General features: G+C 44.4%; 2 protein-coding genes across 2 annotated transcripts in view; one reads left to right on the top strand and one right to left on the bottom strand.

Moving 5' to 3' along the window:
- The window catches only part of COL4A2 (collagen type IV alpha 2 chain), a 711,921-nt gene that overhangs the window by 590,585 nt on the left and 95,984 nt on the right, over positions 1–25,352 (bottom strand). The gene's annotated exons all lie outside the window — the stretch shown is intronic.
- COL4A1 (collagen type IV alpha 1 chain) overlaps positions 1–25,352 on the top strand; it is a 262,582-nt gene that overhangs the window by 171,338 nt on the left and 65,892 nt on the right. Inside the window, exons 22-24 of the mRNA XM_063953177.1 lie at positions 10,866–10,961; positions 13,277–13,366; positions 19,526–19,596. Of these exons, the coding sequence (XP_063809247.1) occupies positions 10,866–10,961; positions 13,277–13,366; positions 19,526–19,596 (257 nt within the window). The remainder of the gene's footprint in view (positions 1–10,865; positions 10,962–13,276; positions 13,367–19,525; positions 19,597–25,352) is intronic.

The following is a 25,352-nucleotide window of genomic DNA, read 5'->3' on the forward strand; positions in this document are numbered from 1 at the left end:
ACACATTACGCCAGAGTAGAGCCCATTATACACATTATGCCAGATACAGCCAATTATACACATTATGAAGGTCATTGAGACCCCGCTGTAATAGCGGCCCTCAACGCAGTTTGCCAGTGGCAGCAAACTGTGCATGCGCAGTGGGCATGAGGCCACACACATTGCGGTCGATTCCCCAATGGATGCGACCACAATGTGATTGATAGACGACAGCGTAGCGGAGTTAAGGTGTTGCGGGGGTGACGCCGGTAAAAAAGGGGGCAGGCCGGGACGTCACACACAGCCGCTCCCATAAAAAATGGCTGCTGACCAGGCTGCACTGTCAGGGGTCAACCTTAGATCAGATGCATCCCCAATCAAATTGCGGATGCATCGGGAGGCGGCGCCACACATGCTGGGTGGCCCTGCCTTGTGCTGGGCAGCCCTCAGCATGTCCAGAGATGAACGCAGATCTGGCTGCATATGCAGCCATCTGCGTTCATCTTTGAATAACCCCCTATGCCAGATACAGCCCTCATTCCCTCCACAGTGCGGCCCAAGTACCTGCAGGAGGTCCCGACTCTAGCGCTGCGCCTCCTCTCCCTTCTCCGCCTCCGGTTTCTTGCAGGCTCCGTTACTTCAGCGGCTGTAGGATTTCGGCAGTGATGACGGGGGGGGGGGGGAGGTGAGCAGGTAATAATTACCCAGGCCTGGGTCTTATAGAGTGGCCCAGCACAGACCCTGGTCTGCCGTACTCCCACCACCATCCCTCTTTACTGGGCAGCAGCATAATGCTGGGCCGCTGCCTGTTCCTGTATAGGTGGGGAGGGGGGCTGATCACACTGTTCATGTTCCTACACTGAATTTACCCTGCCTGAGGGCTGGCTGGGGGCTCAGGGATCATCAGGCGCCATAAAGATTTAAAAAAAATTTTTTTTTCATAAGGGGACGTGGCCACGCCTCCCGCGATTAGGACACGCCCCCAATACAGTTCGGAGCGCGGGATGGCGGCGGCAGCAGAGCAGTGTGAGGGGTCAGTCTGCACAGTGCCTGCAGTCTCACTGGGGAGGAGGAGGGGGGGGGGGGAGCCGCGCTACCCGCTGCCAGCGCCGCTACCTGTCATCCAGACTGACAGGCGCAGCGGCAGGATAGCAGAGCAGGGAGAGCGCCTCTTCACCTCAGCGCCTCCCTGCATTGCATACCCTTGCTGAGCGGGTAGCGCCGGCTCTGCTGGAGCATCTGTGACAAAAAAGTTAATCTAAGGGGGAATTTCAATTATCTACAGATAATAACAGCAGAACAATATTGCTCCTTTAACTGGACACCTCTATGGGGGTGAGAGATAACAACAATCTTTTGTCTGGGATGTGCTGCCATTACCAGCAATTCCATGCCGTTCCAATGACACATCGTGTCCATTAATTTTTGAATTGGCCCCTATGAACTTAAATTTGTTTTAAGGCTCCTAACAATATATGAACTTTGGTAACTGTATAGAAGATATTTAATGATGAATAATATGTCAAATAAAATAGCAAAAGAGAGGATCTTGACCATATAAAGTCCATGTGCTCCTTGCCTTTGTACACAAAACGAAGAAATATTAACCAGACATTGCATCTGGATTCCGCCACATCCAGAATCATTGTTCTCCCAAAGCCCAGAAAAGATTCTGCTCTTTGCTACAATTATCATCCCATTTCCTTGATCATTTCCTTGATCAACACTGACCTGAAACTGTTCACTAAGCTTTTAGCAAATAGAATGAATGAAGCACTGCCATCTTTAATACATCCAGACCAGGTGGGCTTTATTCCTACTTGTCAAACCTATAACAATACTAGACATACCATAGAGTTGATCCATCTTATTACCATTGAAAAAATTCCTTGCTTATCTTGGCCTAGACGTGGAAAAGGCATTTTCATGTTCATGTATGTTTATGAACTTGTCCTCGGTTGGCATATGAGGCAATTTTTTGCAGGCCATTAAAGCTCTTTACTCTCAGCTATCATCGTCAGTTTTAACGAATGGTCTGCACTCCTCACGCTTTGCTCTGGGAAATAGGACGAGACAGGGGTGCCCTCTCTCACCTCTTATCTTTGTGCTCTGTATTGGACCATTGGTGGCTAGAATTAGTACTATTCCGGACACCAGGGAAGTCGAATTTGGGAGGAGTCGGACTTGGTATAAGTTGTTTCTTTTTGTGGATGATAACCTTCTCACATTGACTAACGCCTTAGTGTATCTTCCTAATCTTCAGTCAGAGTTCAAGACATATTGCTTATGGCTCTCTCTCCAGATACAAAATCAAAAGCTCTAAGTCTAAAGCTATGGTTCTTTGAGTTCCCTCGCAAGTACATTCAAGCGCCCTACTGCAATCAAATACCTCTGCATTTTTATCACTAAGTCTTTATCCCTCTTAATTCATGATTTGGCAGGATTAATGCTGTAAAAATGAAACTCCTTCCTTGGCTATTGTAAGTGGTCCCCCCATGCTGACCTTATGTAACTGTTTCATTTTGGCAAATCGTAGACCTCATGTTTGTAGATCTGTCTTAGATAAATGGTGCCTGGGGGAGGCCTTGGTCTCCTGGTACATTATTCTTCTTACCATGCAGTACAACTTAACCGTTTAATTGTGCATCATTCTGACCCGGGTTGTAGGAGATGGGTGGATCCTGAAAATGCTATGCTTCAGGAGGGAAGGGTGGATGGGATTATGTGGCTTGCTAAATCACTTAGACCAGCCTTGGCTTATATGATCCTGACTGTGTGATTCACTCTTAAGTTGTAGGACAGACTTCGTATATATCTTATGATTTAGACCTGCCCCTCTCCTATGTTCCTTATTTGGAACCATCCCTTATTTCCTCCCAGATGTGGGGTATTTAAGGCCTCTTTTTAGTAGGGGATAAAGATCGACAAGTTTAGGTATTTGAAGGGCAAATTTGCTCCAGCGCTGTTTTCTGGCCTTCAGTCTCACTGCTGAGTTAGGGGGTAATTCCAAGTTGATCGCAGCAGGATTTTTGTTAGCAATTGGGCAAAACCATGTGCACTGCAGGGGAGGCAGATATAACATGTGCAGAGAGAGTTAGATTTGGGTGGGGTGTGTTCAATCTGCAATCTAAATTGCAGTGTAAAAATAAAGCAGCCAGTATTACCCTGCACAAAAATAAAATAATCCACCCAAATCTAACTCTTTCTGCACATGTTATATCTGCCTCCCCTGCAGTGCACATGGTTTTGCCCAATTGCTATCAAAAATCCTGCTGCGATCAACTTGGAATTACCCCCTTACTTTGTGTCATTATCAATACTTGCAGATTGTTAGCTTTGTTAACTCTCAGCTTCCTTCACATAAACTTCGGATGATGTCTCGGTTTCAATACATTGCATATACTTGATGGTCTGGAGCGGCAACATCTCTTCTCTGTATCACTCCATTCCGACCCTGACTCCTTTAGACAGAGAACCGCATGAACTAGCTTATTAGGTAGATTCATCAATTCCAATTGATGACAGTGGCTGGTCCACCATTAGGACAAGAATTGCTAAAGCTTCCATCAGTGTGACCATAAGGGAAACATTCTATAAGGTATATACACGATGGATGGTACCTGGTGCCGTCAAAGCTTCACACCCTATTTCCGTTATTATCAAATTCCTGCTGGATACAATATGGTGAAGAGTGTACGTTCCCCCATACATAGTGGTCTTGCACAGTTATTGAGTCCTATTAGGAAGAAGTATCTGAGATGTTATATTGTTTCTGTAGTGCTTTTGAGTGTCCCAGTCCGTTAGCAGGCATCAAGACAAATAAGTAGTCTATATTTGTAATACTGCAAAATCTTTGCTATAATTTGAAATCTCTGGTAGCACCCTCATTAGAAGCTGTTTGTTCTCGTGTGCACTTTCTGGCCTCAATGGAATCTCGGGTTTACAAAATGACAGAGTGACTATCTTTCACAAAAAATGGTCCTCATGGTATCGATTTCAAGCCCCACATCTTCCTGGTCTCTGACAATGTTATTGTCTTTTCCTTTTAACTTCTTTTTTCTTTTCTCCCCCACCCCTTCATTCTAGTTGAGTCACATTGGTACATAAATTATATTTCCCTTGATTTACCCTATTTTTAGTCCCCTTTATGTCTATTCCTTATCACCACTCAGCCCATGATTTATTGTTTTGGTATTATGCATATGCTGTTTGGGCTCTGATTTGTATGTATGTATATTATTGTTTTATTCATCTTCTATTTACCCTGATATCATAATTTCTGTTTAGAATTTTTTTTCTCTATCGTCCTAGTGGATGCTGGGGTTCCTGAAAGGACCATGGGGAATAGCGGCTCCGCAGGAGACAGGGCACAAAAAGTAAAGCTTTTCCAGATCAGGTGGTGTGCACTGGCTCCTCCCCCTATGACCCTCCTCCAGACTCCAGTTAGATTTTTGTGCCCGGCCGAGAAGGGTGCAATCTAGGTGGCTCTCCTAAAGAGCTGCTTAGAAAAAGTTTAGCTAGGTTTTTTATTTTACAGTGATTCCTGCTGGCAACAGGATCACTGCAGCGAGGGACTGAGGGGAGAAGGAGTCAACTCACCTGCGTGCAGGATGGATTGGCTTCTTGGCTACTGGACATCAAGCTCCAGAGGGACGATCACAGGTACAGCCTGGATGGTCACCGGAGCCGCGCCGCCGGCCCCCTTGCAGATGCTGAAGTCAGAAGAGGTCCAGAATCGGCGGCTGAAGACTCCTGCAGTCTTCTAAAGGTAGCGCACAGCACTGCAGCTGTGCGCCATTTTCCTCTCAGCACACTTCACACGGCAGTCACTGAGGGTGCAGGGCGCTGGGAGGGGGGCGCCCTGGGAGGCAAATGTAACCTATATAAAGGCTAAAAATACCTCACATATAGCCCCCAGAGGCTATATGGAGATATTTAACCCCTGCCTGATTTCTCTAAATAGCGGGAGACGAGCCCGCCAGAAAAGGGGCGGGGCCTATCTCCTCAGCACACGGCGCCATTTCCTCTCACAGCTCCGCTGGTCAGGACGGCTCCCAAGTCTCTCCCCTGCACTGCACTACAGAAACAGGGTAAAACAGAGAGGGGGGGCAAATTTATGGCGATATTTTGATATAACAAAGCAGCTATAAGGGAGCACTTATTATAAGGCTATCCCTGATATATATATATATAGCGCTTTTGGTGTGTGCTGGCAAACTCTCCCTCTGTCTCCCCAAAGGGCTAGTGGGTCCTGTCTTCGTTAGGAGCATTCCCTGTGTGTCTGCTGTGTGTCGGTACGTGTGTGTCGACATGTATGAGGACGATATTGGCGTGGAGGCGGAGCAATTGCCAAATATGAGGATGTCACCCCCTAGGGAGTCGACACCAGAATGGATGCCTTTATTTATGGAACTACGGGATAGTGTCAACACGCTAAAGCAGTCGTTTGACGACATGAGACGGCCGGACAATCAATTAGTGCCTGTCCAGGCGACTCAAACACCGTCAGGGGCTGTGAAACGCCCTTTGCCTCAGTCGGTCGACACAGACCCAGACACAGGCGATGACTCCAGTGGTGACGGTGACGAATCAACCGTATTTTCCAGTAGGGCCACACGTTATATGATTTTGGCAATGAAGGAGGCGTTACATTTAGCTGATACTACAGGTACCACTAAACAGGGTATTATGTGGGGTGTGAAAAAACTACCTATAGTTTTTCCTGAATCAGAAGAACTAAATGACGTGTGTAATGAAGCGTGGGTTGCCCCTGATAAAAAGCTGATAATTTCAAAGAAATTACTGGCATTATACCCTTTCCCGCCAGAGGTTAGGGAGCGCTGGGAAACACCTCCTAGGGTGGACAAGGCGCTAACACGCTTATCTAAACAAGTGGCGTTACCCTCTCCTGAGACGGCCGCACTTAAAGATCCATCAGATAGGAGGATGGAAAATATCCAAAAAAGTATATACACACATGCAGGTGTTATACTACGACCAGCTATAGCGACTGCCTGGATGTGCAGTGCTGGGGTAGTTTGGTCAGAGTCCCTGATTGAAAATATTGATACCCTGGACAGGGACAATATTTTACTGTCGTTAGAACAAATAAAGGATGCATTTCTTTATATGCGTGATGCACAGAGGGATATCTGCACACTGGCATCACGGGTAAGTGCTATGTCCATTTCGGCCAGAAGAGCTTTATGGACGCGACAGTGGACAGGCGATGCGGATTCAAAACGGCATATGGAAGTTTTGCAGTATAAGGGGGAGGAGTTATTTGGAGTCGGTCTATCAGATTTGGTGGCCACGGCTACAGCCGGGAAATCCACCTTTCTACCTCAAGTCACTCCCCAACAGAAAAAGGCACCGACCTTTCAACCGCAGCCCTTTCGTTCCTTTAAAAATAAGAGAGCAAAGGGCTATTCATATCTGCCACGAGGCAGAGGTCGAGGGAAGAGACAGCAACAAGCTCCTTCCCAGGATCAGAAGCCCTCCCCGGCTTCTACAAAAGCCTCAGCATGACGCTGGGGCTTCTCAAGCGGACTCGGGGACGGTGGGGGGTCGTCTCAAAAATTACAGCGCGCAGTGGGCTCACTCGCAAGTAGATCCCTGGATCCTGCAGATAATATCTCAGGGGTACAGGTTGGAATTAGAGACAGATCCACCTCGCCGTTTCCTGAAGTCTGCTTTACCAACGTCCCCCTCCGAAAGGGAGACGGTTTTGGAAGCCATTCACAAGCTGTACTCTCAGCAGGTGATAGTCAAGGTACCTCTTCTGCAACAAGGGAAGGGGTATTATTCCACTCTTTTTGTGGTACCGAAGCCGGATGGCTCGGTAAGGCCTATTCTAAATCTGAAGTCCTTGAACCTGTACATAAAGAAGTTCAAGTTCAAGATGGAGTCACTCAGAGCAGTGATAGCGAACCTGGAAGAGGGGGACTTTATGGTATCCTTGGACATCAAGGATGCGTATCTCCACGTTCCAATTTACCCCTCACACCAGGGGTACCTCAGGTTCGTTGTACAAAACTGTCACTATCAGTTTCAGACGCTGCCGTTCGGATTGTCCACGGCACCTCGGGTCTTTACCAAGGTAATGGCCGAGATGATGATTCTTCTTCGAAGAAAAGGCGTATTAATTATCCCATACTTGGACGATCTCCTAATAAGGGCAAGGTCCAGAGAACAGCTAGAGATGGGATTAGCACTGTCTCAAGAAGTGCTAAAACAGCACGGGTGGATTCTGAATATTCCAAAATCCCAGTTAATGCCGACAACTCGTCTGCTGTTCCTAGGGATGATTCTGGACACGGTTCAGAAAAAGGTTTTTCTCCCGGAGGAAAAAGCCAAGGAGTTATCCGAGCTTGTCAGGAACCTCCTAAAACCAGGAAAGGTGTCTGTACATCAATGCACAAGAGTCCTGGGAAAAATGGTGGCTTCTTACGAAGCAATTCCATTCGGCAGATTCCACGCAAGAATTTTCCAAAGGGATCTGTTGGACAAATGGTCAGGGTCGCATCTTCAGATGCACCTACGGATAACCCTGTCTCCAAGGACAAGGGTGTCTCTTCTGTGGTGGTTGCAGAGTCCTCATCTATTGGAGGGCCGCAGATTCGGCATACAGGATTGGATCCTGGTGACCACGGACGCCAGCCTGAGAGGCTGGGGAGCAGTCACACAAGGAAGAAACTTCCAGGGAGTATGGACGAGCCTGGAAACGTCTCTTCACATAAACATTCTGGAACTAAGAGCAATATACAATGCTCTAAGCCAGGCAGAACCTCTGCTTCAAGGAAAACCGGTGTTGATCCAGTCGGACAACATCACGGCAGTCGCCCATGTGAACAGACAGGGCGGCACAAGAAGCAGGAGTGCAATGGCAGAAGCTGCAAGGATTCTTCGCTGGGCAGAGAATCATGTGATAGCACTGTCAGCAGTGTTCATCCCGGGAGTGGACAACTGGGAAGCAGACTTCCTCAGCAGACACGATCTTCACCCGGGAGAGTGGGGACTTCATCCAGAAGTCTTCCACATGCTGGTAACCCGTTGGGAAAGACCAATGGTGGACATGATGGCGTCTCGCCTCAACAAAAAACTGGACAGGTATTGCGCCAGGTCAAGAGATCCGCAGGCAATAGCTGTGGACGCGCTGGTAACGCCTTGGGTGTACCAGTCGGTGTATGTGTTTCCTCCTCTGCCTCTCATACCAAAAGTATTGAGAATTATACGGCAAAGAGGCGTGAGAACGATACTAGTGGTTCCGGATTGGCCAAGAAGGACTTGGTACCCGGAACTTCAAGAGATGATCACGGAAGATCCGTGGCCTCTACCTCTAAGGAGGGACTTGCTTCAGCAGGGTCCCTGTCTGTTTCAAGACTTACCGCGGCTGCGTTTGACGGCATGGCGGTTGAACGCCGGATCCTAAAGGAAAAAGGCATGCCGGAAGAAGTCATTCCTACTTTGATTAAAGCAAGGAAGGAAGTAACCGTGCAACATTATCACCGAATTTGGCGAAAATATGTTGCGTGGTGCGAAGATCGGAGTGCTCCGACGGAGGAATTTCAACTGGGTCGATTCCTACATTTCCTGCAATCAGGATTGTCTATGGGTCTCAAATTGGGATCTATTAAGGTTCAAATTTCGGCCCTGTCGATTTTCTTTCAAAAAGAATTGGCTTCAGTCCCTGAAGTCCAGACCTTTGTTAAGGGAGTGCTGCATATACAGCCTCCTGTGGTGCCTCCAGTGGCACCGTGGGATCTCAATGTGGTTTTGGACTTCCTAAAATCTCATTGGTTTGAACCACTAAAAAAGGTGGATTTGAAATATCTCACATGGAAAGTGACCATGCTTCTAGCCCTGGCTTCGGCCAGGAGAGTGTCAGAACTGGCAGCTTTATCTTACAAAAGCCCATATCTGATTTTCCATTCGGACAGGGCAGAACTGCGGACTCGTCCGCATTTTCTCCCTAAGGTGGTGTCAGCATTTCATCTGAACCAGCCTATTGTAGTGCCTGCGGCTACAAGTGACTTGGAGGACTCCAAGTTACTGGACGTTGTCAGAGCATTAAAAATATATATTGCAAGGACAGCTGGAGTCAGAAAATCTGACTCGTTGTTTATATTGTATGCACCCAACAAGATGGGTGCTCCTGCGTCTAAGCAGACGATTGCTCGTTGGATCTGTAGCACAATCCAACTTGCACATTCTGTGGCAGGCCTGCCACAGCCTAAATCTGTAAAGGCCCACTCCACAAGGAAGGTGGGCTCATCTTGGGCGGCTGCCCGAGGGGTCTCGGCATTACAACTCTGCCGAGCAGCTACGTGGTCAGGGGAGAACACGTTTGTAAAATTTTACAAATTTGATACTCTGGCTCAGGAGGACCTGGAGTTCTCTCATTCGGTGCTGCAGAGTCATCCGCACTCTCCCGCCCGTTTGGGAGCTTTGGTATAATCCCCATGGTCCTTTCAGGAACCCCAGCATCCACTAGGACGATAGAGAAAATAAGATTTTACTTACCGATAAATCTATTTCTCGGAGTCCGTAGTGGATGCTGGGCGCCCATCCCAAGTGCGGATTATCTGCAATAATTGTACATAGTTATTGTTAACTAATTCGGGTTATTGTTGAAGGAAGCCATCTTTCAGAGGCTCCGCTGTTATCATACTGTTAACTGGGTTTAGATCACAAGTTGTACGGTGTGATTGGTGTGGCTGGTATGAGTCTTACCCGGGATTCAAAATCCTCCCTTATTGTGTACGCTCGTCCGGGCACAGTACCTAACTGGAGTCTGGAGGAGGGTCATAGGGGGAGGAGCCAGTGCACACCACCTGATCTGGAAAAGCTTTACTTTTTGTGCCCTGTCTCCTGCGGAGCCGCTATTCCCCATGGTCCTTTCAGGAACCCCAGCATCCACTACGGACTCCGAGAAATAGATTTATCGGTAAGTAAAATCTTATTTTTTGTTGCAATACTGCACAGGTTCTCAAACTCGGTCCTCAGGACCCCACACGGTGCATGTTTTGCAAGTCTCCTCACAGAATAACAAGTGAAATAATGAGCTCCACCTGTAGACCTTTTAAAATGTGTCAGTGAGTAATTAATACACCTGTGCACCTGCTGGGTTACCTGCAAAACATGCACTGTGTGGGGTCCTGAGGACCGAGTTTGAGAACCTATGCAATACTGTATATACGCATCTTATTGTGTATAATTTTACTGAAAACCGCAATAAAATTGTATAAAAAAATAAAAAAATAAAAATAAATTAACCTATGTTAACATGGTACGGAAAATAGATTGCAAGTTGCGCTTGGGTTCTAGGCACTGATGCGGGCGGGGACTGATGTGAATTACCAAATATTCTCTGTAAAGTGCTGCAGAATATGTGCACTATATAAATAAGTGATAATAAATAAAATAAATGAGCTCTGTGGATTTTATAAGCAATAAAAATGATACACTGAGGCCACAGAAGTCATAACCATTACCTGTACCCCCAAATACACTTTATTATTACACTCATTACATGGTATATTGTACAGGACTTCCAGATAGCACAGAATCCAGTTTAAACTTCCAACAGTCCAGATTATCCACATTATTGCCAATTGGCAGTCATATATTAATTAGAGCTGAGCGGGTTCGGTTTTACTCGGTTTTACTCGGTTCTCAAAACGGCATCTAATTGGCTCACGGATGTCACGTGTTTTGGATAGCCAATAAGATTCGGTTTTGAGAACCGAGTAAAACCGAATCCGCTCATCTCTAATATTAATTAGCATGTCTTGTCTTTTGCTGTGTATTTACATATTATATTTTTATAGTTCCATTTATTTTGTGATAATTTATTGTGCAGTAACTTTTGTTTATTATAACAATAGATCCAACTCAGGAATGCATTCCTGGACAGCCCGGTGACACAGGATCACCTGGATTTCCGGGTCAACAAGGATTTACAGGAGAAAGTGGACAGAAAGGTATGTCCCTAGTATATTAAGCACCTTTATTGTTATTACTAGAATATTTAGTTAATCGATGACAGAATATTTCTCACTGTTGCTCAGAGATGGAAATCAGTTCAGATTTACTAGTGCATTACTTAAACATTGCTTAGAAGTCTGAGTGCATTCCAACAATATGATTCTGCAGGTTTTTAAGGCATAGTTTAATTATAGTAGAACACTGAATATGCATGGCCAATTATCCAAATGGAATGCCATTCTGCACTGTATTTGTACATTTGGTGGGTTGGGGCTGTAATGCCGGCGGTCAGGATCCCGGAGGTCAATATACCGACCCCGAGATCCCGGCCGCCATACTGCGCTCGCCACAGGTTTTATTCCCACTCTATGGGTGTCGTGGACAATCACGAGTGGGAATAACCCCTGTTAGCCGGCATTCTGTCTGGCGGCATTGTCAGCAGTCGGGATACCGGCATCGGTATCCTGAGCGCCGGGATCCTGACGGCAAATCAACTGCATCCCCATTTGGTTAGGGTAGTATTAGAAATGTGAAGGCCAAATTCTGCTGGTGATATGTGCTAAAAAATATACTGTGAAATGCAGATCAAATTTATTTTTTTTCAGAACAGTTTTATATTAAATTTCACTTATACAGTATTTATCTGAGAAAATCTTCAGTGGGCTAATGTTTTAAGGAAACACATTCCATTGTATTCCCCAAAATTCAATATTGAAACTCACGGCCATACATGTTTCTGAACTTTGAGAAAATTGCACTATGTAAGGCAGGTGTAAAGAAGGTACCCTAGCATTATAAACTGAGAGGAGAGTGTTGCCCTGCCCATATGACTAGCTCAGGCAACTGCCACACCCCCAGACAAACCCAGCCCCGGGCAATTAGCTGTGAACTGGGATAATTAGCAAAGTTATGGACCACTGGAGTGGCAACTTTTTCACTCCCATGTTCCTAGGATAATAAACCATTATCCATCTTACCAAAAAGGTGAAAATATAGGCATAAACAATGTTAAAATAAATAGTAGAATATGATTCCCCAAAACTGTTGTTCACCATTTTATTAAAGATCAGATAAATAGTTCTTTATTCATCTGTCATATTACAAATGGGAAATAGACTAATATATATATATATATATATATATATATATATACACACTAGCAGGCGGCACTCACAAGTCTTGTAAAGGAGAATAACTCAAACGGACAGCGTCACAGTGTTCGACATTTCAGTTGTGTTAAGACTTTTTTCAAGAACAAGTGTACAATGATGTAAACGTACCTTAAATAGTGTGCTCCGTCCAGAACAACAGGCTCAGCTTCCGGTCGCCGCCAGTCCCCATCGGATGACGTAATCATAGCGCACGCACTCCTGTTCGCGCCCGCCGAACGCGCCACTCGTCCCCCTGTCGCCGTGGCCACGTCCGGCGCACGCAGCTGGAAAGCAGCGCCTGACCCGCCTCTTAGTTGGGAAGGTGACGCCGGGTGGTTACCATGACGCCCTGTGGACGGAGAGACACAACACACAACACATACATAATAACAAGTACATGGTAACATAAAACAAAGTGTCAAAACCAAACAATCATCTGGTGTGAATGTGAATAAAGCGTGATGTAAGTGAAAGTGTTGTGCTTACCAATTCATGAAACTGAGCGATGTGAATAAATAAAAAACGTATCAGAACTAATGAAAAGGACATGTGAAAAATTTATGTTGAAAATATCTTGATCAGATAATAATATGTTAGTGAAAATTAAGTGAGGGTAAAAATATAAATTTGAAGTCCTGTGTTACCACCGACTTAGTGTAATCTACTAATGCTGTTATTATAAAGATAAATACTGTATCATAAAAATTATCGTTAACTATTGCCACCAAGCATTGCCAAGGCGCACAGCTCCAAAACAAACACCATTGAATACGTATATGTTCTAAAACACCAATGAAATCTAATCTATTAATTAAGGGATCATATGCTTGAAAAGAAGTCAAATTCATAAGGCCCATATCTCCATCAGAAAAGTTGAATCACTGTGCTGCTTCCTATACTATATGTCTGTATAATCATATCGATCCCACTTTGAACCACACAAGTGCTGGTATACATGCAAGTGCCCCTTTAGAGCTTTGAGCACAGAGGCTGGCAGCTGCTGGGAGTTCCGCCTCTGTACCTTTGCTTACAAATGTTATTGAACGTGAGCCTTATTAATAGGTTGGTGTTGTTAACATTATTCATGGAGACACTGCAATGCAATTTCTACATGATTACAGTATAACATATACTACATCTTTATATCTTAATATTTGTAGGTGATAAAGGAGATGGTTGCCCAGCATGTGACACCCTGCCATCACCACTTCCCGGGCCACCAGGTCCTCAAGGTCATCCTGGACCAGCAGGTGAGATTGTGTACAATTACTAAACTTGACTTTTGAGAAAATGAAAATAAAAGGTATATCTAATAAAACACAAGAGGAAATGATTCTATGCCCCTACATGATTGATTGATTGATTTTGTGAAAAATAGAGTGGACACACCTCTAGGTAGAAAGCGATAACAGTTTAGGGACCCACAATAATACCACCAGAACCTTCACAGTATTAACATTTCTATGACTGTACAGACTTGGATTGAACATAACAAATTTCTGGAAAAAGGAACCAAATTTAGGACACATATCAATAGGGGTTATAGAAACACACATAATAAAACAAAGTGCCTTTCCTTTATGAAAGTTGCAAGAGAGTGTTCTACAGTAGGCAACAGGAATGTTTTAAATGAAGAAAGAATGCAAGAAGCTGATTGGGATTAACTACTATTCAAGCGTTTCTTACCTCAACAGCTGATGCAACTTTTTAATTCTTTACACGTATGTGTGCTCTCACCTTACTGTTCACTGCTTTTGCACTCAGTGGGGCAGCAGAAGCATCATCACCTTGATTACCTTTATCATGCATTCTGAATATCAATCTATGAGTATACCATCCATATTAAGGCAATTATGAATGACCAATATACAGTATGCTATTTATTGAACATGTATGCATTATTCATACAAATTAAGTAATAATGGTCTGCAGATAACAATTCAAAGGGGTTTGGTTAAAATTCAGTGAAAGTAAAGTGAAATAGAAAAACACATCTTTGTAATCATATACAGTATGTTTTCATATGGCTGTTATTAAATCTTATCCTAATAATTTATGAATAGCAATACTAAATGTGGATAAAGTATGCTTTTGCATAATCAAATATCTTTTGTTATACAGTGACAGTGCATGGGTGAAAAACAATATCTGTCACATTGTATGTTTATTTTTTTTACTGCAACAATTGTAGCGCTGTATTTCCAAGAAATCATTCAACTCCATACATCAGCCCCATGAGGTTTTTATACTGGAGTTTGATTTGTCTGACTCTGTACATTCAGGGGTAAATTTACTCTAGGTCTAAATCTATGGGGTAAATTTACTAAGATTCGTATTTTCCGAAAAAAGGTCAAAGTTCAATCACGAATGACATCGACAGTGTAAAACTGCAACTTTTTGAATTGATTACGATGGATTTACTAAGCTGTCGTATTCGTGTTTTTCTTTTCTTCCGATGTCGATGTCATTCGTTTTTTTTTTACAATCAATCTCGGCCGGATCTGTGTGATCCGTGCTGGGGTTCTTTTTTTTTATTATTTTTAATTAAACAATGTAAAATCCCCCAAAAAAATGCGTGGGGTCCCCCCTCCTAAGCATAACCAGCCTCGGGCTCTTTGAGCCGATCCTGGTTGCAGAAATATGGGAAAAAAAATGACAGGGGTTCCCCCATATTTAAGCAACCAGCATCGGGCTCTGCGCCTGGTCCTGGTCCCAAAAATACGGGGGACAAAAAGAGTAGGGGTCCCCCGTATTTTTAAAACCAGCACCGGGCTCCACTAGCTGGACAGATAATGCCACAGCCGGGGGTCACTTTTATACAGCGCCCTGCGGCCGTGGCATCAAAAATCCAACTAGTCACCCCTGGCCAGGGTACCCTGGGGGAGTGGGAACCCCTTCAATCAAGGGGTCCCCCCCCCCCAGCCACCCAAGGGCCAGGGGTGAAGCCCGAGGCTGTCCCCCCCCATCCAATGGGCTGCGGATGGGAGGGCTGATAGCCTTTGTTGTAAAATAAAAGATATTGTTTTTAGTAGCAGTACTACAAGTCCCAGCAAGCCTCCCCCGCATGCTGGTACTTGGAGAACCACAAGTACCAGCATGCGGCGGAAAAACGGGCCCGCTGGTACCTGTAGTACTACCACTAAAAAAATACCCAAAAAAACACAAGACACACACACCGTGAAAGTATAATTTTATTACATACATACACACATACATACATACTTACCTTATGTTCCCACGCAGGTCGGTCCTCTTCTCCAGTAGAATCCAAGGGGTACCTGTTGAAGAAATTCTACTCACCAGATCCATGGGTCCAGGCTCCTCGGCAAATCCAGGGTTAATCCACGTACTTGAATAAAACAAAAAAACGGTTGCCCGACCACGAACTGAAAGGTGACCCATGTTTGCACATGGGTCACCTTTCCACGAATGCCAGAAACCCACTTTGCCTTCTGGCTAAGTGGGTTTCTTCAGCCAATCAGGGAGTGCCACGTTGTAGCACTCTCCTGATCAGCTGTGTGCTGCTGTCCTCACTGACAGGCAGCACACGGCAGTGTTACAATGTAGCGCCTATGCGCTCCATTGTAACCAATGGTGGGAACTTTCTGCCCTGCGGTTGACCTAAAGTGACGTCACCGCTGAGCAGAAAGTTCCCAGCATTGGTTACAATGGAGCGCATAGGCGCTACATTGTAACACTGCCGTGTGCTGCCTGTCAGTGAGGACAGGACCACACAGCTGATCAGGAGAGTGCTACAACGTGGCACTCCCTGATTGGCTGAAGAAACCCACTTAGACAGAAGGCAAAGTGGGTTTCTGGCATTCGTGGAAAGGTGACCCATGTGCAAACATGGGTCACCTTTCAGTTCGTGGTCGTGACAGCGTTTTTTTATTTTATTCAAGTACGTGGATTACCCCTGGATTTCCCGAGGAGCCTGGACCCCTGGATCTCGTGAGTATAATTTTTTCAACAGGTACCCCTTGGATTCTACTGGAGAAGAGGACCGACCTGCGTGGGAACTTAAGGTAAGTATGTATGTATGTGTGTATGTATGTAATAAAATTATACTTTCACGGTGTGTGTGTCTTGTCTTTTTTTGGGTATTTTTTTAGTAATAGTACTACAGGTACCAGCGGGCCAGTTTTTCCGCCGCATGCTGGTACTTGTGGTTCTCCAAGTACCAGCATGCGGGGGAGGCTTGCTGGGACTTGTAGTACTGCTACTAAAAACAATATCTTTTATTTTTCAACAAAGGCTATCAGCCCTCCCATCCGCAGCCCATTGGATGGGGGGGGACAGCCTCGGGCTTCACCCCTGGCCCTTGGGTGGCTGGGGGGGGGGACCCCTTGATTGAAGGGGTCCTCACTCCCCCAGGGTACCCCGGCCAGGGGTGACTAGTTGGATTTTTGATGCCACGGCCGCAGGGCGCAGTATAAAAGTGACCCCCGGCTGTGGCATTATCTGTCCAGCTAGTGGAGCCCGGTGCTGGTTTTAGAAATACGGGGGACCCCTACTCTTTTTGTCCCCCGTATTTTTGGGACCAGGACCAGGCGCAGAGCCCGATGCTGGTTGCTTAAATATGGGGGAACCCCTGTCATTTTTTTCCCCATATTTCTGCAACCAGGATCGGCTCAAAGAGCCCGAGGCTGGTTATGCTTAGGAGGGGGGACCCCACGCAATTTTTTTTAACAACAAAAAACACTTTCCCACCCCTTCCCATTGATATACATGCACGGATCTCATGGATCCCTGCATGCATCTCAAATCACGAATAAAAAAAGCAGGTCTGTTTTTTTTTAGGACTTTTTTGCGAATTGTAATTTTTCACGGCAGTGTTTTGTGTTTTTTTGCTTAGTAAATGACCGAGATTCGTATCTAAACAGGCGTAATTTGACCGATGGTGTATTCATTCGTAATTTTTTACCTGAACTAGAAAAAAATTACGAATGCCCTCATCACTGCCGTGATTAGTGTTTAGTAAATGACCGAGATTGACCGAGATGACACTTTGATGAAAAAACGGCATCTCGGTCAAAATCGGGAGCTTAGTAAATATACCCCTATGTCGTGTTGCAGGGGCTAAATCACACATTTACAAAGAGACAATTTTTTTTAATGTTGATTTTTAAATTTACTAACATTTAAAAATCAATATTGAAAAAATTGTCTCTTAGTAAATGTGTGTTTTAGCCCCTGAAACACATCGATTGAAATCGATTTAAAATCTGTTTTTTTTTCTAAAGAAAACCGCCCCAATTAAAGTGACCTTTAGTACATTTACCCCTAAGTGTGTTTTCTTTTAAATTAACCGAGGTTCAAGTTTTCATGCTCAGGCCATATACAGTACATAAAGGGCATTTTAATTACAATTTGTAATTCAATTTAATTTCATATGGAAACAGTATCTATAGAATTGAGCAACAACAGAACAATACTCTCTATGTACATGACGTGTACATGTATAATATACTGTATATTGTATATCATTAAGGTAACACAACTCTTGCATTTATTACTGATACTGTCAAGCTGCATATTTGCAATATGGGTGTTAAGATATAGGTTTGAAAGTACAGAGATATAGCGCTTCTATATGGGTTCGTTATGATATGTAGTCTTGAGTGCAGCTTGAACCCTGGCAAGGGTACCCAGCCCCTGTATGCAGTATTGAATAGTTTAGGAATGTGGGGTCTAGCGCTCTCCAAGAAATAAGAAAGTGTGGAAGATTTATCTGTTTAATGAAAAACAATGTGGCAATGGTTCATAACATTCTATAATGAAAACAAAATAACAATAAGCGATATATTACTAAAAAATGCTAACTGTGTATTTGCTAGTAAATCACAGTTCAGAATCACTACTTAACTTTATTCTGAACTGTGACTTACTAGCAAATACAAACAGTTACCATATTTTAGTGATACACCGCTTATTGTTATATTGTTTTCATTATAGAATGTTATGAACCATTGCCACATTATTTTTCATTAAACAGATAATTCTTCCACACTTTCTTATTTCTTGGAGAACGCTAGAACCCACATTCCTAATCTATTCAATACTGTGTTAGGATATACCTTTGTGCTGAAATGTCTGATCATTTTAAATCTAGATATAGCTGCATTTTGCTACAGGTTCTCAGTACGGAAATGCATAGCGCTGTACCACAAAATTTGACATATTGTGCATGATGTACAGATGGGTCCATATTTATTTTGACTTCTTTGCTGCGCCTAGACACACCATGGTTTATTAACATAAACCCTTCATCTATTGTTCTCAGCTGCAATACAATACAGAGAACAATACATCAGGGAATGAAGTCACTACAGCAGGGGATTAAGTCTGATTGACCTTGCTCAGTTAATCCTATTAAAGGTCAAGATAAACGTGGACCCATCTGTAGTTTAAAGTCTATTCAGGCTTCATTGTTCAGTGGACAGTGGTAAAATTTGGTTTTGTTAACTTAATATTATTTATTTTAAGTTGTCAAAATAATAGAGATGGGTGTTTTTAGTCACAGCAACAGGAGAATATGGTATGTATGCCTCATTAGGGGTAACAACCATGTATACAGTCATTAGACTAATAACATAGTTTTGGTCCATATTGTTAAGTGGCAGCATATCCTGTATGTGAATACAAACTAGCGATTGCTGAATGAAGTCATCTTCACAGACATCAGGGTGTAAGTATCCAGGATTACTCCTGCCTGGGCAGTGCAGAACATATTGGTTTCCAAGCATCTGATGTGTCATGAAACACTGAAAGACCACATGATCAATCAGGTCATGTGATAGATATCCTGCCCAATAAGATCTTAACCCTCAGTAGGGCTTATAACGATCTTGGACACACAGTAATTTCTAAATTCTGCAGTTTGCCACAGTAGGGAATAGGGCTTCTGGATGTGGTAGTCAACTGCCCAGTACCTTATCATTTTCAGTATCTTTCTGGTGCCCAAGATGGATAGTTCCAATTTGTGGTTCAGGCCTGGTGGAATGTCTGGTGTTGCTAAAAGGTGTGATCATGTCCAGGCCACTGTTTCCTTTTCCTATTTGTGCTGTCTCTGGGTCCCCATCATAAGAATCCCATGGGAAATTTGCTGGATTAACACCCTAATCCAACACTTTTTCTGTGACTATCAATAAAAAGGAACCGGAATCCTGAGCATTTGGTCTTCTGAGACACAGATCTGAAGATAGTTAATACCCTAATCCTAATCCTGGGTCTCAGAAGTTTCACTGCTCAGAATTCCTTTTCCTCTTCATTGACGGCCCATTGCCCTGATGCCTGTGTGTGAAATATTACTTACTGACTGCATCATCCTACAATTTAATTATCACTATTGGTATGTTGTTTACTACTTCTTTTGGTTTTAAAACATTTCCGAATATTTGTTTTTTAAGGTGCTTCTGGCCAACCAGGAATCAAGGGAGACAGAGGAAAGACAGGTTTTGATGGCTTACCGGGAGCACCTGTAAGTAATGTGCTTAGTGGTTCTGTAGGAAATGTAACAATATGATTTTTAGTTTAGTGGGGCTGAACATTACAATAATTTAACTAGAGTAGTAATATACCAGATTACTTTATATATAGACTTGCCTTTAGTTCAAATGCACTTGAAGTATCACCTTCTCTATATTTCTACTTTCACATATCCCTATTTAATGCCTGTTTCTCTGCAAGTAAGGACAGTCACGCAGGTTCACATTTCTCTACCAACTGCTTCATTTATATGTACAAATGGGTGATTGAAAAATGTATGTGGTTAGTGAGAGGGGATGCGGTTAAGATACCAGCTGTTGGGATCCTAGCAATCACAGTCCCGACGCCGGAATCCCAACACCCGTCAGAATGCCAACACCGAAATCCTGACAGGTTCAGGAGAAATACGCTGGAATCCCAACAGCCGGCAACCCGACAGTAAATATAGCGGGTGGGTTAGGTATATGGCCAGGAAGAAGAAGGTTAGGTTTATCCGCTGCCTGGGGGTGTTAGGGTTAGGCTGTGGGCAGGGGGGATTAGGTTTAGGCACCACTGGGGGGAGGTTAGGGTTAGGTACTAAGGGGGAGGTTATGGTTAGGCAATTGGAAGGGAGGGTTAGGGGGTAGGGGAGAGGGGATAACATAGTTACTACGCCCATGTCAAAATTGTAAAGATCGGGAAGTTGGCGTCGGTATTGTGACCGTCGACATACCGTCCACCAGTCACACATACCAAACCCAGTGAGAGAGCTTCCGAAAATTGGTTTTGGAACAAGGAAGAAAAGATTGGTCTTAGGTGGCGCACTAATGCAAATGATTTTAAATTTAAAATATAACTTTTATTTCATATACTTAAAAAGCCTGTAACTGTGAAATATTAAAATGAATTAAAGGACAAGTGAAAGACAAAGTGCAACCTGTGATTATTAAAAAACCACACACTACACCCACTATGCTGTGCAATGTCTCTATATAAAATACTTCAATTATTGTGTACAATGACCTCGATTATGAATATGCGTGCTTATCAGAGAAACAGAAGTTCCACCTAAGTGAACCACAATTCTGTCAATCAATTTAATATAATATGGGCTCCTTAAGTGTACTGTAACATGTATGTTATTAGACATTAGATCTGATAGAGTAGACCGAATAAACTCAATATGTCCCAATTAGCTCCTTGCCTGTCAAAATTGTGACTACATCATCCGATGTTCCCACAATATACGCTATACCACTATCCTTCTTGATACTAATTGATCTCTTTATATTAACACATAATGCTGTATCACCACTGATGAGCATCAATCAAATTTGTACTGACAATTATATAAAAGTACAATGTTGGTCAGCAGTTCCAGACTCTGCTGTCAGTGCTGTCCCATATGGTGCATTGTACTGTATTGTAGAGTGCTGTTCTTGTAATTTCCTTCTACAAATAACTATTGGCAGCTTGCCCAATCGTATAGATAATCTGGGGACAGAACTATTGTACCTGGCTAGTGTTCTCAGTCTCTGCTGTCACCGCTGCCTCATGCAATGCAATTGTACTATTATAGCACACAATACGTAACTTTCAGTGCCCTCTTATTAGTTGCTGCTGGCAAATTGCTTATTCAAACAGCGTGAATGTAATAAAAATTCCTCATGTGGCTAGCGTTGTCAATCTCGGTTGTCGACGCTGCCTAGCATAGCGCTATGTATCCATCTGGGCACAATAATTCTGGTTAAATCCCCTCTTGTTAATTACTGTTGGCAAGTAACCTGTTAATGCAACTTTTTCTGGGAATACAGATCAAAAATTAATAAATTGTCAGTATTCTGCTCGATTTCTTATTAACAGTGAGAGTTGTCCTAGTAATTAGTAATGTGGGAGAGAAAAGGGTGTTTTAGTATCAGCGTGTTTTAGATCAGGTTCAGGAGCTAATTAGGATATTCCATACACAAGATGCACTAAAAAATAATATTGTGAAATAAGCTTAAATAAGCTTTATGTGCTAAATACCCCTCCTGTATATCTATATGATTTCAATCATCATAGTTCACAGAATCCAGGCCAGCAGCTTACTGCAGTATTTGTCATGCAGGTTTATGTATACACTCTATCCCTAAGTGCATCAGAGGATGTTGTGACAGGCTTTAATTATGCACAATATATTTCACAGCTTTTAGTCTGCGGTTGCAGGCTGATACACTGGGATTTCAGACTGTTACATATTATCTGTCACAACTGAGGGCCTGAGCTGACGGGAGGCAGCCTCAGTTGTAGGGGCTGAGATGTACCGGAACCTGGGAGGTTGTATCAGACCCCTGGACATGTAAGTAACATGAATAATAACTGCCCGAAGGCGTGACCACGACAACTTGGATAAAAGTCAATGATGTTTATTATGACAACTCCGCAACACAGCAGCAGTAAAAGAAAACGTAAAAGTCAGCAAAGAATAAATACAGTTCCTGGGTACTACAGGATGGCAGGAGCCACAGGGCACTGGTAGTGTGAGATAGTTCTTATGATCTTCTAGATGGAAAGTCCTTACCAGGCCCGACTGTAGCAATGGAGATAACCCAGGATTGTGCCAGCTGGTGTTCCAGGAAAAGCTGGGTTGCTGAAGATAAAACAGCTGCTGTGGATACTGGCTGGAACCAGACTGTTGTTAGCACGGAGTGGATACTGGCTGGAACCAGTTAAATAATAAATGAACTTGGGAGCGATGAAATATGAACTGAAATGTAGAACTTGAGAGCGGAGAAATAATAATACCGGTGGAGAGTGGTAAAGTGTAGAAAGGACACCGGCCCTTTAAGGGAAGCTGTACTCTGCTGGAAGCTGAGCTGGAAGCAGGTAATGTTGTAGCTGGAAACAGATGAATCCACAATGGATTGGAGAGTCAGGCTACACCGCAGGTGGAATGCTGGTGCGGGTCTCTATGGTGGAAGTCTTGAGACAGGAGCTGGAACCTGGAAGACAATCACAGGAGAGAGACAAACAGGAACTAGGTTTGACAACCAAAGCACTGACGCCTTCCTTGCTCAGGCACAGTGTATTTATACCTGCAGCAAGGAAGGGATTGGCTAGGCAATTATGCAGATTAACAATACTGACAACAGATTGGAGGAAATGATCAGCTGACAGAATCCAAGATGGCTGCGCCCATGCAGACACTTGGAGGGAAGTTTGGTTTGTAATCCATGTGGTAATGAAAACAGTAATGGCGGCGCCGGCCACTGGAGACAGGAGACGCCAGGCTGACAAGTGCACATCCAACCACGCGGACACAGCGGAGGCCGCGGCTGACGTAATCGCCACTCTGACACTCTGCATGCAGAAGCTCAGGGACGGCGGCGGAGGCCGCGGGAGACGCCATGCCAGATGTAATAAGGCGTTACTGTGACAGCGTCTCAGAGAGACAGGAGAGGATGCAGGAATGTGAACATTAGGATAACAGATGGGATCCGGTCCTGGAGCGCTGAGCCAGCCTTAGGAGGCATCTGATGGGTAAGAAATGGCGTCCAGATACCCGGATCGTGACAGCACCCCCCCCTTTAGGAGTGGCCCCAGGACACTTCTTTGGCTTTTGAGGAAACTTGGAATGGAATCTCCGGACCAAGGCAGGAGCATGGACATCAGAAGCATTGGTCCATGAACGTTCCTCAGGGCCGTAACCCTTCCAGTCAATAAGATACTGTAGTTGACCGTAACGGTGACGTGAGTCCAGGATCTTGGCCACTTCATACTCAACGCCTCGTTGAGTTTGGACTTTCGGAGTTGGAGGAAGTGAGGAATGAAACCGATTCAAGATTAGCGGTTTCAACAGTGAAACATGGAATGTCCTGGGTATCTTTAAGAAGGGAGGCAACTGGAGTCTGTAAGCAACAGGATTGATGACTTGATCAATTTTAAAAGGACCGATGTAGCGAGGTGCAAACTTCATACTGGGAACTCTTAACCTCAAATTCTTCGTGGATAACCATACCCGATCACCCACCTTGAGAGCAGGAACTGCTCGACGCTTCTTATCCGCAAACTTCTTGTACCTAAACGATGCCTTGAGCAGAGCTGATCGTACGCTCTTCCAGATATTGGCAAACTGATGCAAGGTGATATCCACTGCGGGAACAGAAGTTGCTGGAAGCGGTTGGAACTCAGGAACTTTAGGGTGGAATCCAAAGTTAGTGAAGAATGGTGTTGAAGCAGATGAAGAATGATACTGGTTGTTATGACAGAACTCGGCCCAGGGAAGTAATTGAACCCAGTCATCTTGAGAGGAGGACACATAGATGCGGAGGAAGGCCTCCAAGTCCTGATTCACCCTCTCGGTTTGACCATTGGTCTGAGGATGGTAAGCCGTGGAAAACTTTAGCTTGACTTGGAGGACTTGACATAAACTTCGCCAGAATTTGGCTGTGAATTGAACTCCTCGATCTGAGATAATTTCTTCAGGAAGACCGTGGAGTCGGAAGATCTCTTGTATGAATACTTGAGCCAACTTGGAAGCTGACGGAAGACCGGTGAGAGGAATGAAGTGTGCCATCTTGGTGAACCGGTCAACTACCACCCAGATGGTATTGAACTTGTTGCACATGGGTAAGTCTGTAATGAAATCCATCGACAAGTGGGTCCATGGTCGACGGGGAACGGATAGTGGAACCAGTTGCCCCGCAGGCGACTGGCGGGATACTTTATGTTGGGCACACTTTGGGCAAGATGCAATAAACTCCAAGACGTCCTTTTTCAGAGATGGCCACCAATAGGACCTAGAGATAAACTCCAGGGTTTTTTGGATACCTGTATGTCCGGCAAAACGGGAAGCATGGGCCCAATGCATGAGCTTCTTCCTTAGCATCGGCTTCACAAAACTTTTCCCTGATGGGGGCGTAGAGTCCATCCCTACCGTGGAGAATGCCAACGGATTTATAATAGGATGCTTGTCTGAAGACTCTGACTCATTTTCTGGCTCCCATGAGCGGGAAAGGGCATCGGACTTGCGATTCTGGATTCTGAGAGCCCGGAAAGAACTGGAGTTTAAAGTCGAACCTGGAAAAGAAAAGTGCCCATCTGGCCTGACGAGGGTTGAGACATTGTGCGCCCTTCAGGTATAAAAGGTTCTTGTGGTCTGTAAGTATGGTGATTGAATGAGAAGCTCCCTCCAACAGATACCTCCACTCTTCTAGAGCGAGCTTGATGGCTAGCAACTCCTGGTCGCCAATGGCATAGTTGCGCTCAGCTGGGGAGAACTTCCGGGAGAAGAAACTGCAAGGGTGTAAATGGCCATCTTTAGCCCTCTGAGATAACACCGCTCCTACTCCAACGGAGGAGGCATCCACCTCTAAGATGAAAGGAGAGTCGATGTCAGGCTGTTTCAGAACAGGCGCAGAGATGAACCTTTGTTTTAAAAGATGAAATGCTTGCATGGCTTCTTCAGACCACTTGGACGGGTTAGCATCCTTTCTTAGTGAAAGCAGTAATAGGCGCCACAATGGTGGAAAAGTCTCGTATAAACTTTCGGTAATAGTTGGCGAACCCTAAGAACCTCTGGACCCCTTTGAGGGTTAAGGGTACCGGCCAATTTTGGATTGCTTGTAGTTTCTCAGGATCCATCTCTAGTCCGGAACCGGACACAATGTACCCTAGAAACGGAATGGACTTGACTTCAAAGACGCATTTTTCTAATTTGCAATAGAGATGATTGACACGGAGACGGGACAGAACCTCTTTAACCCAAAAACGATGTTCCTCTAAATCGTT

Source organism: Pseudophryne corroboree, chromosome 2 (genome assembly GCF_028390025.1).
Source record: "Pseudophryne corroboree isolate aPseCor3 chromosome 2, aPseCor3.hap2, whole genome shotgun sequence".
Taxonomy (NCBI): Eukaryota; Metazoa; Chordata; class Amphibia; order Anura; family Myobatrachidae; genus Pseudophryne; species Pseudophryne corroboree.